The 15,895-nt window shown below is 42.2% G+C and overlaps 1 protein-coding gene across 1 annotated transcript in view; it reads left to right on the top strand.

Annotated features, from left to right (window-relative positions):
* The window catches only part of CCDC180 (coiled-coil domain containing 180), a 289,632-nt gene that overhangs the window by 18,345 nt on the left and 255,392 nt on the right, over positions 1 to 15,895 (top strand). The window contains exons 5-7 of the mRNA XM_053695554.1: positions 6,763 to 6,851; positions 12,763 to 12,872; positions 12,966 to 13,091. Coding sequence (XP_053551529.1) covers positions 6,763 to 6,851; positions 12,763 to 12,872; positions 12,966 to 13,091 — 325 coding nt within the window. The remainder of the gene's footprint in view (positions 1 to 6,762; positions 6,852 to 12,762; positions 12,873 to 12,965; positions 13,092 to 15,895) is intronic.

The following is a 15,895-nucleotide window of genomic DNA, read 5'->3' as shown; positions in this document are numbered from 1 at the left end:
TCCCAGTTTTCCACACCCGGATGTGGATCGCAGATAGGTGGCAGGAGTGATCCTCCGCCCATTGAATTATTTTGGTCACTTCTTTCATCGCCAGGGAACTCCCTGATGATTGATATACGCAACGGTCGTCATGTTGTCTGATTGGAATCTTATGAATCTGGCCTTTGCTAGCTGAGGCCAAGCCCTGAGAGCATTGAAGATCGCTCTTAGTTCCAGAATGTTTATCGGGAGAAGAGACTCTTCCCGAGACCATAGTCCCTGAGCTTTCAGGGATTCCCAGACCGTGCCCCAGCCCACTAGACTGGCGTCGGTCGTGACAATGACCCACTCTGGTCTGCGGAAGCTCATTCCCTGGGATAGATGGTCCAGGGTCAGCCACCAACGGAGTGAATCTCTGGTCTTCTGATCCACTTGAATCATTGGAGACAAGTCTGTATAGTCCCCATTCCACTGTTTGAGCATGCACAGTTGTAATGGTCTTAGATGAATTTGTGCAAAAGGAACTATGTCCATTGCTGCAACCATCAACCCTACTACTTCCATGCACTGCGCTATGGAAGGACGTGGAACAGAATGAAGAACTTGACAAGTGCTTAGAAGTTTTGACTTTCTGACCTCTGTCAGAAAAATCCTCATTTCTAAGGAATCTAATATTGTTCCCAAGAAGGGAACTCTTGTTGACGGAGACAGAGAACTTTTTTCTATGTTCACCTTCCATCCGTGTGATCTGAGAAAGGCCAGAACGATGTCTGTATGAGCCTTTGCTTTTGACAGGGACGACGCTTGTATTAGAATGTCGTCCAAGTAAGGTACTACTGCAATGCCCTCGGTCTTAGAACCGCTAGAAGGGACCCTAGTACCTTTGTGAAAATCCTTGGAGCAGTGGCTAACCCGAATGGGAGGGCCACAAACTGGTAATGTTTGTCCAGAAAGGCGAACCTTAGGAACTGATGATGTTCTTTGTGGATAGGAATATGTAGGTACGCATCCTTTAGATCCACGGTAGAACATAGCTTATCCGAAGGCACAGACATGTTAAACAGGCTTAAACTTGTCAATAAAGCACAAAAAACGTTTTAAAACAAAACCGTTACTGTCTCTTTAAATTTTAAACAGAAAACACTTTATTACTGAATATGTGAAAAAGTATGAAGGAATTGTTCAAAAATTACCAAAATTTCACCACAGTGTCTTAAAGCATTAAGAGTATTGCACACCAATTTTCAGAGCTTTAACCCTTAAAATAACGGAACCGGAGCCGTTTACAAATTTAACCCCTATACAGTCCCAGCTATAGCCTTTGCTGTGACCTAACCAAGCCCAGAGGGGAATACGATACCAAGTGACGCCTTCTAGAAACTTTTCCAGCTACTTTCAGATCCTCACACATGCATCTGCATGTCTTGCTCTCAAAAAACAACTGCGCAGTAATGGCGCGAAAATGAGGCTCAGCCTACAACTGGGAAGGCCCTCCCTGACTGGAAAAGGTGTCTAACATAGTGCCTGCCGTTAAAAAACGTTCCCCAAGTTTATAAATGTGAATTATCAGCATAAACATGTATAAAATGCCCAAATAAAGCAATCGATTTAGCCCATAAAAGTGTCTACCAGTTTTATAGCCCATATTAAGCCCTTTATTCTGTTTGCTTGACTAAGAAAATGGCTTACCGGTCCCCATGAGGGGAAATGACAGCCTTCCAGCATTACATGGTCTTGTTAGAAATATGGCTAGTCATACCTTAAGCAGAAAAGTCTGCTAACTGTTTCCCCCAACTGAAGTTACTTCATCTCAACAGTCCTATGTGGAAACAGCAATCGATTTTAGTTACTGTCTGCTAAAATCATCTTCCTCTCACAAACAGAAATCTTCATCCTTTTCTGTTTCAGAGTAAATAGTACATACCAGCACTATTTTAAAATAACAAACACTTGATAGAAGAATAAAAAACTACATTTAAACACCAAAAAACTCTTAACCATCTCCGTGGAGATGTTGCCTGTGCAACGGCAAAGAGAATGACTGGGGTGGGCGGAGCCTAGGAGGGACTATATGGCCAGCTTTGCTGGGACTCTTTGCCATTTCCTGTTGGGGAAGAGATATTCCCACAAGTAAGGATGACGCCGTGGACCGGACACACCAATGTTGGAGAAAAGAGGCTCCCGTTGGAGCCTATGTACTGTAGGTTCGCTCTTGTGAGCGCTTGCCTTCCAGGCAATGTGAACACAAGTTCACTTTCGCATTGTGCTTTATTTGTAATACCAGCACACATTTACATGCGCTGGTATTACTGAGTGGAGCGCCAATATAGAGCTCGTGTAAGTACAATATTGCACTCCACTCGTAATCTAGGCCTTAATGAGTGATATCCTCTCCTGCAGGTGACCATTCAATCATTTGTCTGTCCCTCAAAATGTTTCGTACTTGGTTATTAATTCTTTTATAGGTCTTTGCTTTGTATATCATTGTGTGTGTAACTGTAAGCCTCAGTGTGAGCACAAGTCATGGTAATAAGTGCTCAGCACGTCCTGGTAACACAGTCTTTATAAGTCTCAAAGATTGCTGTTCTCATACTGTCTCTCAAACCCTCAGCTCTCACTGGTTATGCAAGTCTTTCAAACCCTCAACTCTTGCTGGTTACGCAAGTCTCTCAAACCCTCAACTCTTGCAGATTACACACAGTTCCCTCAGCGTTCTAACTGGTTACACACAGTCTCTCAAACCCTCAGCTCTTGCTGGTTACACACAGTCTCTCAAACCCTCACTGCTTGCTGGTTACACACTGCCTCTCAAACCCTTACTGCTTGCTGGTTACTCAGAGGCCCCCAAACCCCCAGCTCTTGCTGGTTACACACAGTCTCTCAAACCCTCACTGCTTGCTGGTTACACACTGCCTCTCAAACCCTTACTGCTTGCTGGTTACTCAGAGGCCCCCAAACCCTCAGCTCTTGCTGGTTACACACAGTCTCTCAAACCCTCACTGCTTGCTGGTTACACACTGCCTCTCAAACCCTTACTGCTTGCTGGTTACTCAGAGGCGCCCAAACCCTCAGCTCTTGCTGGTTACACACAGTCTCTCAAACCCTCACTGCTTGCTGGTTACACACTGTCTCTCAAACCCTTACTGCTTGCTGGTTACACACAGTCTCTCAAACCCTCACTGCTTGCTGGTTACACACTGTCTCTCAAACCCTTACTGCTTGCTGGTTACACACAGTCTCTCAAACCCTCACTGCTTGCTGGTTACACACTGCCTCTCAAACCCTTACTGCTTGCTGGTTACTCAGAGGCGCCCAAACCCTCAGCTCTTGCTGGTTACACACAGTCTCTCAAACCCTCACTGCTTGCTGGTTACACACTGTCTCTCAAACCCTTACTGCTTGCTGGTTACTCACAGGCCCCCAAACCCTCAGCTCTTGCTGGTTACGCACAATCCCCCAAAACCTTAGCTCTTCCTGGTTACGCACAGTTCCCCAAACCCTTTAACTCTTGCTGTTTACACACTGTCTCTCAAACTCTCACTGCTTGCTGGTTACACACTGTCTCTCAAACCCTCACTGCTTGCTGGTTACGCACAGTCCCCCAAACACTCACTACTTGCTGGTTACACACAGTCCCCCAAACCCTCAGTGCTTGCTGGTTACACCCAGTCCCCCAAACCCTCAGCTCTTGCTGGTTACACACTGTCTCTCAAATACTCAGATCTTGCTGGTTACACACTGTCTTTCAAAACCCACATCTCTTGCTGGTTACACACTGTCTCTCAAATTCTCAGCTCTTGCTGGTTACGCACAGTCTCCCAAACTCTCAGCTCTTGCTGGTTACGCACATTCTCCCAAACTCTAAGCTCTTGCTGGTTACTCACAGTCCCAACAAACCCTCAGCTCTAGCTGGTTATATACAGTATCCCAAACCCTCAGCTCTTGTTGGTTACACATAATCCCCCAAACCCTCAGCTCTTGCTGGTTGCATACAGTATCCCAAACCCCTCAGTGTTTGCTGGTTACACACAGTCCCCAAAACCCTCAGCTCTTGCTGGTTATACAGTCTCCTAAACCCTCTACTCTTGCTGCTTACTCACAGCCCCCCCTCCAAAGCCTCAGCTTTCACTGGTTACACACTGTCTCTCAATCCCTCAGCTCTTGCTGGTTACACACAGTCCCCCAAATCCTCAGCTTTTGTTGGTTACATACAGTCTCTCAAACCCTCACTGCTTGCTGGTTACACACTGTCTCTCAATCCCTCAGCTTTTGCTGGTTACGCACAGTCCCCCAAACCCTCAGCTCTTGCTGGTTATACACAGTCTCCCAAACCCTCTGCTCTTGCTGGTTACTCACAGTCCCCCCAAACCCTCAGTGCTTGATGGTTACACACAATATCCCAAACACTCAGTGTTTGCCGGTTACACACTGTCTCTCAACTCTCAGTTTGCGCTGGTTACACACAGTCTCTCAAACCCTCAGTGCTTGCTGGTTACACACAGTCTCTCTAACCTTCAGTACTTGCTGGTTACACACAGTCTCTCCGCCCCTCAGTGCTTGCTGGTTACACACAGTCTCTCATCTCTGTTTGAGCTGGTTACACACAGTCTCTTAAACCCTCAGTGCTTGCTGGTTACTCACAGCCTCTCAATCCTTCAGTGCTTACTGGTTACACACAGTCTCTCAAACCTTCAGTTCTTGCTGGTTACACACAGCCTCTCAAACCCTCAGTGCTTGCTGGTTACACACAGCCTCTCAAACCCTCAGTGCTTGCTGGTTACACACAGCCTCTCAAACCTTCAGTGCTTACTGGTTACACACAGCCTCTCAAACCCTCAGTGCTTGCTGGTTACACACAGTCTATCAAACCCTCAGTGCTTGCTGGTAACACACAGTCTCCCAAACCCTCAGTGCTTGCTGGTTACACACAGTCTCTCAAACCCTCAGTGCTTGCTGGTAACACACAGTCTCCCAAACCCTCAGTGCTTGCTGGTTACACACAGTCTCCCAAACTCTCAGTGCTTGCTGGTTACACACAGTCTCTCAAATCTTCAGTTCTTGCTGGTTACACACAGCCTCTCAAACCCTCAGTGCTTGTTGGTTACACACAACCTCTCAAACCTTCAGTGCTTACTGGTTACACACAGCCTCTCAATCCCTCAGTGCTTGCTGGTTACACACAGTCTCTCAAACCCTTAGTGCTTGCTGGTAACACACAGTCTCCCAAACCCTCAGTGCTTGCTGGTTACACACAGCCTCTCAAACCCTCAGTGCTTTTCTCAAACCTTCAGTGCTTACTGGTTACACACAGCCTCTCAAACCCTCAGTGCTTGCTGGTTACACACAGCCTCTCAAACCCTCAGTGCTTGCTGGTTACACACAGCCTCTCAAACCCTCAGTGCTTGCTGGCTACACACAGTCTCTCAAACCCTTAGTGCTTGCTGGTAACACACAGTCTCCCAAACCCTTAGTGCTTGCTGGTTACACACAGTCTCTCAAACCCTCAGTGCTTGCTGGTAACACACAGTCTCTCAAACCCTTAGTGCTTGCTGGTAACACACAGTCTCCCAAACCCTTAGTGCTTGCTGGTTACACACAGTCTCTCAAACCCTCAGTGCTTGCTGGTAACACACAGTCTCCCAAACCCTCAGTGCTTGCTGGTAACACACAGTCTCCCAAGCCCTTAGTGCTTGCTGGTAACACACAGTCTCCCAAACCCTCAGTGCTTGCTGGTAACACACAGTCTCCCAAACCCTCAGTGCTTGCTGGTTACACACAGTCTCTCAAACCCTCAGTGCTTGCTGGTTACACACAGCCTCTCAAACCTTCAGTGCTTACTGGTTACACACAGCCTCTCAAACCCTCAGTGCTTGCTGGTTACACACAGCCTCTCAAACCTTCAGTGCTTACTGGTTACACACAGCCTCTCAAACCCTCAGTGCTTGCTGGTTACACACAGCCTCTCAAACCCTCAGTGCTTGCTGGTTACACACAGTCTCTCAAACCCTTAGTGCTTGCTGGTAACACACAGTCTCCCTAACCCTTAGTGCTTGCTGGTTACACACAGTCTCTCAAACCCTCAGTGCTTGCTGGTAACACACAGTCTCCCAAACCCTCAGTGCTTGCTGGTTACACACAGTCTCTCAAACCCTTAGTGCTTGCTGGTAACACACAGTCTCCCTAACCCTTAGTGCTTGCTGGTTACACACAGTCTCTCAAACCCTTAGTGCTTGCTGGTAACACACAGTCTCCCTAACCCTCAGTGCTTGCTGGTTACACACAGTCTCTCAAACCCTCAGTGCTTGCTGGTAACACACAGTCTCCCAAACCCTAAGTGCTTGCTGGTTACACACAGCCTCTCAAACCCTCAGTGCTTGCTGGTTACACACAGTCTCCCAAACCTTCAGTGCTTGCTGGTTACACACAGCCTCTCACACCATCAGTGCTTGCTGGTTACACACAGCCTCTCACACCATCAGTGCTTGCTGGTTACACACAGCCTCTCAAACCCTTAGTGCTTGCTGGTTACACACAGCCTCTCACACAATCAGTGCTTGCTGGTTACATACAGTCTCTCAGACTGTCAGTGCTTACTGGTTACACACAGTCTCTCCGACGTTCAGTGCTTGCTGGTTACACACAGTCTCTCAGACTGTCAGTGCTTGTTGGTTACACACAGTCTCTCAAACCATTCAGTCTTCCCTCTACAAATAATTGATTAAAGGAAACTGTGCTTCTTATCCTTATCTGATTATTATTGTTTTACTTTTAAATGTTTTGTAGAGAAAGGACAAGATCCGCAATTAAGAAAAATCAAGAAAGCAAGGAGGATGTAGATATCAGTGAAGTCAGAGGTCTTTGTGACGTGATTGGTAAACAGAATGTTTAGTAACTATAATGGAACATTAACTGTTTATAGGGTATGGGGTACAATAGGAAGAAATATGTTTTTGTTAAGAGAAAAGTATGTTACAGTGACAAGAGAAAGTATGTAAATCTTTTGGAATTAGTTTGTTATCTGCATGAATTGGTCATTAATGTTGTTACATCTTCATCAAAGTATAGACAAACACATTGTGCTTAAAGCGACAGTAAAGTCTAAATTAATCTAAAAAACAAAGAAGAAAGAGCGCCCAAACGCATCTAAGTGCAGACAGTCTGTATAAAATTTATTAACAAATAAAACACACAATAGGACATACACTCACAATTTAAAAATAAGTAGTACGCAATGTATACAATCACCCGGTGGGTCTCTCCTTGCGTCTGGCTCTGGTAGCGTTGCGCGTGACGTCACGGCTATGCAAGGCTGTGTTTGCTTCTAGCCAATCAGATGATGACTTCCGTGATCTCCTTCTCCGCTATTGGCCAGTAGTCGCTGGTAGAGGAAATACTGTCCCAATGTAGCGAATAGTCTCTCTCACACCAAAATTGTGTATCATAGGACCATAGATAGGTATGTAAGTATAAGGTAAAATGTTTATCCTCAGCCCGCTACGTGTATGCACAATGTAAACAAACACGTCAGATTGCGGCCTCACTGGATAAAAGTAACGCAACAATTGTTTAGGGCAGTGTATAAACCCCCTATCTCCACTCGACGTACGTTTCGTTCCGTGCTGGAACTTTTTCAAGAGACTCTTGAAAAAGTTCCAGCACGGAACGAAACGTACGTCGAGTGGAGATAGGGGGTTTATACACTGCCCTAAACAATTGTTGCGTTACTTTTATCCAGTGAGGCCGCAATCTGACGTGTTTGTTTACATTGTGCATACACGTAGCGGGCTGAGGATAAACATTTTACCTTATACTTACATACCTATCTATGGTCCTATGATACACAATTTTGGTGTGAGAGAGACTATTCGCTACATTGGGACAGTATTTCCTCTACCAGCGACTACTGGCCAATAGCGGAGAAGGAGATCACGGAAGTCATCATCTGATTGGCTAGAAGCAAACACAGCCTTGCATAGCCGTGACGTCACGCGCAACGCTACCAGAGCCAGACGCAAGGAGAGACCCACCGGGTGATTGTATACATTGCGTACTACTTATTTTTAAATTGTGAGTGTATGTCCTATTGTGTGTTTTATTTGTTAATAAATTTTATACAGACTGTCTGCACTTAGATGCGTTTGGGCGCTCTTTCTTCTTTGTTTTTTAGATTTTTTTATCCAGTTCGTTTGGGACTTTATTAAGGAGCTGCCTATGACTTTTAGATATCTGCTATTTAAATACCTGCAAGTTTGACATGGACTTTTAATGGACATTAGCACTGTAAGCATAACTTTATAAATCTTATGTATTTACACTTTTTTATCATAAGTTTTTATATGTCTATTGTATATTACATGCAATGTAAAGGGAAACCTTTTTAAATTCTTAAATATTGGAGGATATAATAGTAAGCAGCGCCTAGTATACACCCCGTGTTTTTTCTTTACAAAGTCTAAATTAAACTTTCATGATTCAGATAGGCCATGCAATTTTAAAACACTTTCTAATTTACCTTTATCATCAATTTTGATTTGTTCTCTTGGTGTTCTTAGTTAAACGCTAAACCTAGGTAGGATCATTGAAGGCTGCCTCTTATCTGAATGCATTTTACATTTTTTCACAGCTAGAGGGTGTTAGTTTGTGTGTGCCATATAGATAAAATTGTGCTCACGCACATGGAGTTATGTAAGAGTCAGCACTGATTGCTTGAAATGCAAGTCTGTCAACAAAATCTGAGATAAGGAGGTCTGCATAAGCTTAGCCACAAGGTAATCCCAGAGATATTAGTTTATTAATATAACAGTGTTGGTTATGCAAAACTGCGGAATGGTAAATAAACAAATGATCTATCTTTTTAAACAATGACATTTTTGTGTTTACTGTCTCTTTAACATAAAAACACACAATTATAATCTTAATACATCCCATTAAACATTCACTGTGAACAGTAAGTGAAGCCATTCTGTAGTGGATTTACTTTAATGTTTAGGATCATTGTCCAACTTCTATTCAGCTTCAGCTGGCGCACAGCCACCCTGATTTTATCCTCTAGGATAACTTGATAAACTTGGGAATTAATTTTACCCTAGATAATGTCAAGTAGTCCAGGCCTCGAAGGAGCAAAGCAGCCTCAAATCATGATGCTGCCTTCATCGTAATTACCTGTTGGGCTGATGCTTTCATGTTGGCATGAGGTGCCCTTTTTACACCATACATAATGCTGCGTGTTCTTCCCAAACAACTTAACCTTAGTTTTACTAGTCCACAAAACTTTCCCAGTAATGTTGTAGAGTGTCAATGTGGTTTTAGGCAAACTTCAGGCGTGCACCAATGTTTGTTGGGAAATCAGCAGCTTTCTTTGTGGTGTCCTGCCTCAGACAATGTGCTTGTTCAATGTTTTCCGTATAATTGACTCATGTACAGCGATGTTAACCCTTTTCAAATGATTTCTTCAAGTTTTTAGCTGCCACTCTTGGCTACTTTTTTTACCTCATTGAGACTTGTGCGGTGTGGCCCTTTGAGTCATTTTGGCTGGACTGCCACTGCTAGGGAGAGTAGCCACAGTACTAAATCATCTTCTTTTATAGAAAATGTATCTAAAAGTGGACAGATGAATATCTAAGCTCTTTGAAATAACTTTGTAACCCTTTCCAGGTTTATGCAACACAACAATTCTTGATCGCAGGTTTTCTGAGAATTCTTTTTTGCGAGACATGGTTCACATCAACAGAAGCATTTTGTGAATAGCAAACTCAATATGTTTAAGTGCGTTTTATAAGTCAAAGTAGATTGAACCCACACCTCCAATCTTGTTACATTATTGGGACGCCAGGTTTGACAATTTCCAAAATCTAATTAGCCTAGGGTTTTACATACCTTTTCCAAACTATACTATGAATATTTGAAAGATATATTCAATATGTGCGAGAGCAATACAATAATTTGTGTGTAATTAGTTCAAACAGATTTATTTGTTGATTATTGTAACTTAGATGAAAATCAAACCCGATTTTAAGAAAAATGTATAAGTAAATGCAGTAATTTCTAAAGGGTTCACTTGTTCTTGCCACTGTATACACTTATATGGCTAAACAGACAGGGATGCTAAATCTGGTACTGAAAGATTCAAGTGTTTTTATACAGATTTGGAATAAGTATTATTTGTTAAGCTCTTTCTGCCGGTACTTATTTGTTACATCAGAACAAAGTTCCGATTGAAACAAATAAGTAAAAAATTAAAATCACGCGATCGTACATGCGATCGATCGCGTGATTTCAATGATGGGATCGGGCCTGGGGGGAGTGTCTATGATGCTCGGCACGCCCTCAAGTCCCCGATCCCAGTTAGGAAGCCGTAGCTGATTTAGTAAAGCAGAACGGCTAGGACATTCCATGCCGTCCTAACGGCTCTAAAGCCTAGCGTGGTTAGGGCGGCATGGAACATCAAGGGGTTGATGAGAAACATGTTAATGCAATTATCACTTAGATATGCCTTTTTGAATAGTTAAAAAGTTATTGTAACTCATTTCTATTTATTAACATGGAAGTATTTACTTCTATGTCTGGTTGATCTGATACAACTCTCAACCTGCAGTTAATATTAAGCCTAAACAAAACTAGGCCGTAGGCAGAATACAATACACATTTTGTGATCACTAATGCACACGTGACGAGATTACCCATAACACAGCAATGATTGCTAATAAAAATGAGAAATGATATAGCTGAACAAGGGAAATAACCCATATCCCTGAATAATACTTACCAGTGAGAACCCCCTCTCTGAGAGAAACAGACCTTTCCTATGTATCCCTATAAAACTGCCTACCCTTATACCCCTCCTACTCCTAGTGACGTCCATCAGGAAGAAGAGGGAGGGAATCTGGTAAATATTTCTCAGGCATATGGACCAAGATATAGAAATTTCCTGTATTTGATTTACATTTTCTAGTTATTTTGACCCTCCCTAGTAATACTTACCAGCTGAGATGATTATATAGCTATTAGCAAAAAAAGTTATGGTTGGGAGAAAAATAACATCAAACAAGGCAAAATACTGCAAAAAATAAATATAGTTTTATTACGTATGTACAGAGGACTAGACCTTGTGGCCAAGATTAGCTAACGCAGAGTGTCTGACATCCAATTTGTATTGTGACAAAAAGTTGTGGGATTTCCAAACTGCTTCCTGACAGATCTCCAGTGGAGCAGCCATTGCCCTTGTAGAGTGTGCCATGAGCCCATTAGGAACAGGTCCAGCTCTCTGTCGATAAGCCCTGGAGATAGATTGAGCTACCCAACTATAGAATTAGTCTTCTTGGAATGATAATAAGTCTGTCAATTTTCCTGAGTGGTTGAGTCCTCTTAACATAGATATGAAGACACCAGACTAGATCCAAATGATATAAAGGTTTATATTTTACCTTGTACCAGAATGAAGAAAAAATAATATCTTAATTAAACTACAGTCACCACTGCACCCTATGGTTTCTCCTTTCTCGTCTTGTTTCGGTCGAATGACTGGATATGACAGTTAGGGGAGGAGCTTTATAGCAGCTCTGCTGTGGGTGATCCTCTTGCAACTTCCTGTTGGGAAGGAGAATATCCCACAAGTAATGGATGATCCGCGGACTGGATACACTTAACAAGAGAAATTCAAGCACTGTACATAGTACAACCATGTGCTGATCAAAAGCTATTTATGGCTCCTGAACTGACAAAAGCTTGAAGTTAATTCGTCATGCAGATATAATAGCAACTAAAAATATTGTCTTCAGCGTTAACGACCACAAAGAACCACTCACAGTGGTTCAAAAGGAGTTTCCATGAGAGTTTCAAGGACTAGACTCAAGTTGGTAAAATAGATTTGGTTGGAGTCATAAAAAAATAGTTTGAATTTATCCCATATCTCGTAATAAATAGAAGATTAAGACTTCTTGCATGCTTGAAGCAGATTATAAATGACAGGGAGACAAATATTATGGAATCTGGATGATAAACAGGACCCTAGGCCAACATGTCTGGTGAAACAGGAAGTATCCAAGGAGGAGCAATTGCCAACTGAAAGAGAAGTGGAAAGCAAGGCATCCAAGGCCAATATGGTATTAAGGCAATTACTGTCCCTAATTCCTTCTGAAGTATCTTCAATACCTGCAAATTAGAGGAATAGGAGGAACGCTTTATCCCAGACAAAATTCCCAGTCCTATCAAGTGGCAGAAGAAAAGATACTGCACATCAGGAGGACCGGCACAGACACAACCCAGCAGAGGCCAAAAGTACCCAGCAGTCAGTCAGGTAACAGATAAGCCAGGGGGACCTTAATCCCATAATTAAAAAAACCTGGTCTAAGAACGTAAGAGCTAGAGCAGGGCACCCCAAAAGCACCCTTCTACAGCTCAGCAGGTTAAACGAGGGTTCCTAGCTCTGTCCATCACAAAGACAGCAATAGGAGGGATTAGAGATTAGGCAGTTTGTATAGGGCTAAATGAGGAAGTGTACAAAGTTTATCAGAGAGTGCTAAAAGTTACACCTTGTGGGTTTAGGTGTTAGATGTAATATATGCTGGTTACAGCACTAGCCATATACTCTTGATATTTCCATAAATGAGGGAGTGGTCTGTTTTGTCTTGCATCTCAGAGAGGAAGTTCTCACAAGTAAGTATTGCCAGGGAGAGCCAAAATAAAGGCATTGTATTGCTTATAAGCACTATATGTACTAATATGTATATCCTCCCATAGTACATATTGTCAGGTGTATTTGTCACCAGCTGCTTTTTTATTCAGTTCCTGAGAAGACAGACAGCGGGATCCTGCAGCGTATATCTGCAAACCGGCGTGAGCGCCATGATGTCGCCATATCAGATCTACACCACGATTTAGCCGATATCAGCAGGGTTTGAAAACATATTATAATAAATTTATCAACTTTCTGGAATCTACAGATTCTCTATGTATAATTACAGTATCTTTGTTCTCATTCTGCTCAGGAGATGGAGTCAGATGTTTTGGAGGTTGGAAAATCCCTTCAACAAAAACTGTCGGAGTCAGATGAAGAGATTGAACTTCTTTTTCAACAGATCGAAGACGGCAACAATACAATCCTTGACAATAGAGTAAATCTGTATATATATTTACTTTACTTATCACATATATATATACACACATACACATCCTCACTTTTGTATGAATACATCACATTTGCAGTGTGAATATGACCTCTCTTCTGTATGTGTGCATCACATTTGTAGTATGAATACCCCCTCGCTTCTGTATGTGTGCATCACATTTGTAGTATGAATACCCCCTCGCTTCTGTATGTGTGCATCACATTTGTAGTATGAATACCCCCTCGCTTCTGTATGTGTGCATCACATTTGTAGTATGAATACCCCCTCGCTTCTGTATGTGTGCATCACATTTGTAGTATGAATACCCCCCTCGCTTCTGTATTTGTGCATCACATTTGTAGTATGAATACCCCCTCGCTTCTGTATGTGTGCATCACATTTGTAGTATGAATACCCCCTCGCTTCTGTATGTGTGCATCACATTTGTAGTATGAATACCCCCTCGCTTCTGTATGTGTGCATCACATTTGTAGTATGAATACCCCCTCGCTTCTGTATGTGTGCATCACATTTGTAGTATGAATACCCCCTCTCTTCTGTATGTGTGCATCACATTTGTAGTATGAATACCCCCTCGCTTCTGTATGTGTGCATCACATTTGTAGTATGAATACCCCCTCGCTTCTGTATGTGTGCATCACATTTGTAGTATGAATACCCCCTCGCTTCTGTATGTGTGCATCACATTTGTAGTATGAATACGCCCTCGCTTCTGTATGTGTGCATCACATTTGTAGTATGAATACCCCCTCGCTTCTGTATGTGTGCATCACATTTGTAGTATGAATATGACCTCGCTTCTGTATGTGTGCATCACATTTGTAGTATGAATACCCCCTCGCTTCTGTATGTGTGCATCACATTTGTAGTATGAATACCCCCTCGCTTCTGTATGTGTGCATCACATTTGTAGTATGAATACGCCCTCGCTTCTGTATGTGTGCATCACATTTTGTAGTATGAATACCCCCTCGCTTCTGTATGTGTGCATCACATTTGTAGTATGAATATGACCTCGCTTCTGTATGTGTGCATCACATTTGTAGTATGAATACCCCCTCGCTTCTGTATGTGTGCATCACATTTGTAGTATGAATACCCCCTCGCTTCTGTATGTGTGCATCACATTTGTAGTATGAATACCCCCTCGCTTCTGTATGTGTGCATCACATTTGTAGTATGAATACCCCCTCGCTTCTGTATGTGTGCATCACATTTGTAGTATGAATACCCCCTCGCTTCTGTATGTGTGCATCACATTTGTAGTATGAATACGCCCTCGCTTCTGTATGTGTGCATCACATTTGTAGTATGAATATGACCTCGCTTCTGTATGTGTGCATCACACTTGTAGTATGAATACGCCCTCGCTTCTGTATGTGTGCATCACATTTGTAGTATGAATATGACCTTGCTTCTGTATGTGTGCATCACATTTCAAGTATGAATACCCCTTCGCTTCTGTATGTGTGCATCACATTTGTAGTATGAATATGACCTCGCTTCTGTATGTGTGTATCATATTTGTAATATGAATACAACCTCACTTCTGTATGTGTGCATCACATTTGTAGTATGAATATGACCTTGCTTCTGTATGTGTGTATCATATTTGTAATATGAATACAACCTCACTTCTGTATGTGTGCATCACATTTGTAGTATGAATATGACCTTGCTTCTGTATGTGTGCATCACATTTGTAATATGAATACAACCTCACTTCTGTATGTGTGCATCACATTTGTAATATGAATACAACCTCACTTCTGTATGTGTGCATCACATTTGTAATATGAATACAACCTCACTTCTGTATGTGTGTATCATATTTGTAATATGAATACAACCTCACTTCTGTATGTGTGCATCACATTTGTAATATGAATACAACCTCACTTCTGTATGTGTGCATCACATTTGTAATATGAATACAACCTCACTTCTGTATGTGTGTATCATATTTGTAATATGAATACAACCTCACTTCTGTATGTGTGCATCACATTTGTAATATGAATACAACCTCACTTCTGTATGTGTGCATCACATTTGTAATATGAATACAACCTCACTTCTGTATGTGTGCATCACATTTGTAGTATGAATATGACCTTGCTTCTGTATGTGTGTATCATGTTTGTAGTAGGAATACGACCTTGCTTCTGTATGTGTGCATCACATTTGTAGTATGAATATGACCTTGCTTCTGTATGTGTGCATCACATTTCAAGTATGAATACCCCTTCGCTTCTGTATGTGTGCATCACATTTGTAGTATGAATATGACCTCGCTTCTGTATGTGTGTATCATATTTGTAATATGAATACAACCTCACTTCTGTATGTGTGCATCACATTTGTAGTATGAATATGACCTTGCTTCTGTATGTGTGTATCATATTTGTAATATGAATACAACCTCACTTCTGTATGTGTGCATCACATTTGTAGTATGAATATGACCTTGCTTCTGTATGTGTGCATCACATTTGTAGTATGAATATGACCTCGCTTCTGTATGTGTGCATCACACTTGTAGTATGAATACCCCCTCGCTTCTGTATGTGTGCATCACATTTGTAGTATGAATACCCCCTCGCTTCTGTATGTGTGCATCACATTTGTAGTATGAATATGACCTTGCTTCTGTATGTGTGCATCACATTTGTAATATGAATACAACCTCACTTCTGTATGTGTGCATCACATTTGTAATATGAATACAACCTCACTTCTGTATGTGTGCATCACATTTGTAATATGAATACAACCTCACTTCTGTATGT

This window comes from Bombina bombina, chromosome 12, assembly GCF_027579735.1.
Source record: "Bombina bombina isolate aBomBom1 chromosome 12, aBomBom1.pri, whole genome shotgun sequence".
In the NCBI taxonomy this organism is placed as follows: Eukaryota; Metazoa; Chordata; class Amphibia; order Anura; family Bombinatoridae; genus Bombina; species Bombina bombina.
The sequence above is the reverse complement of the archived record's forward strand: the minus strand, read 5'-3'. Positions and strand labels throughout refer to the sequence as shown.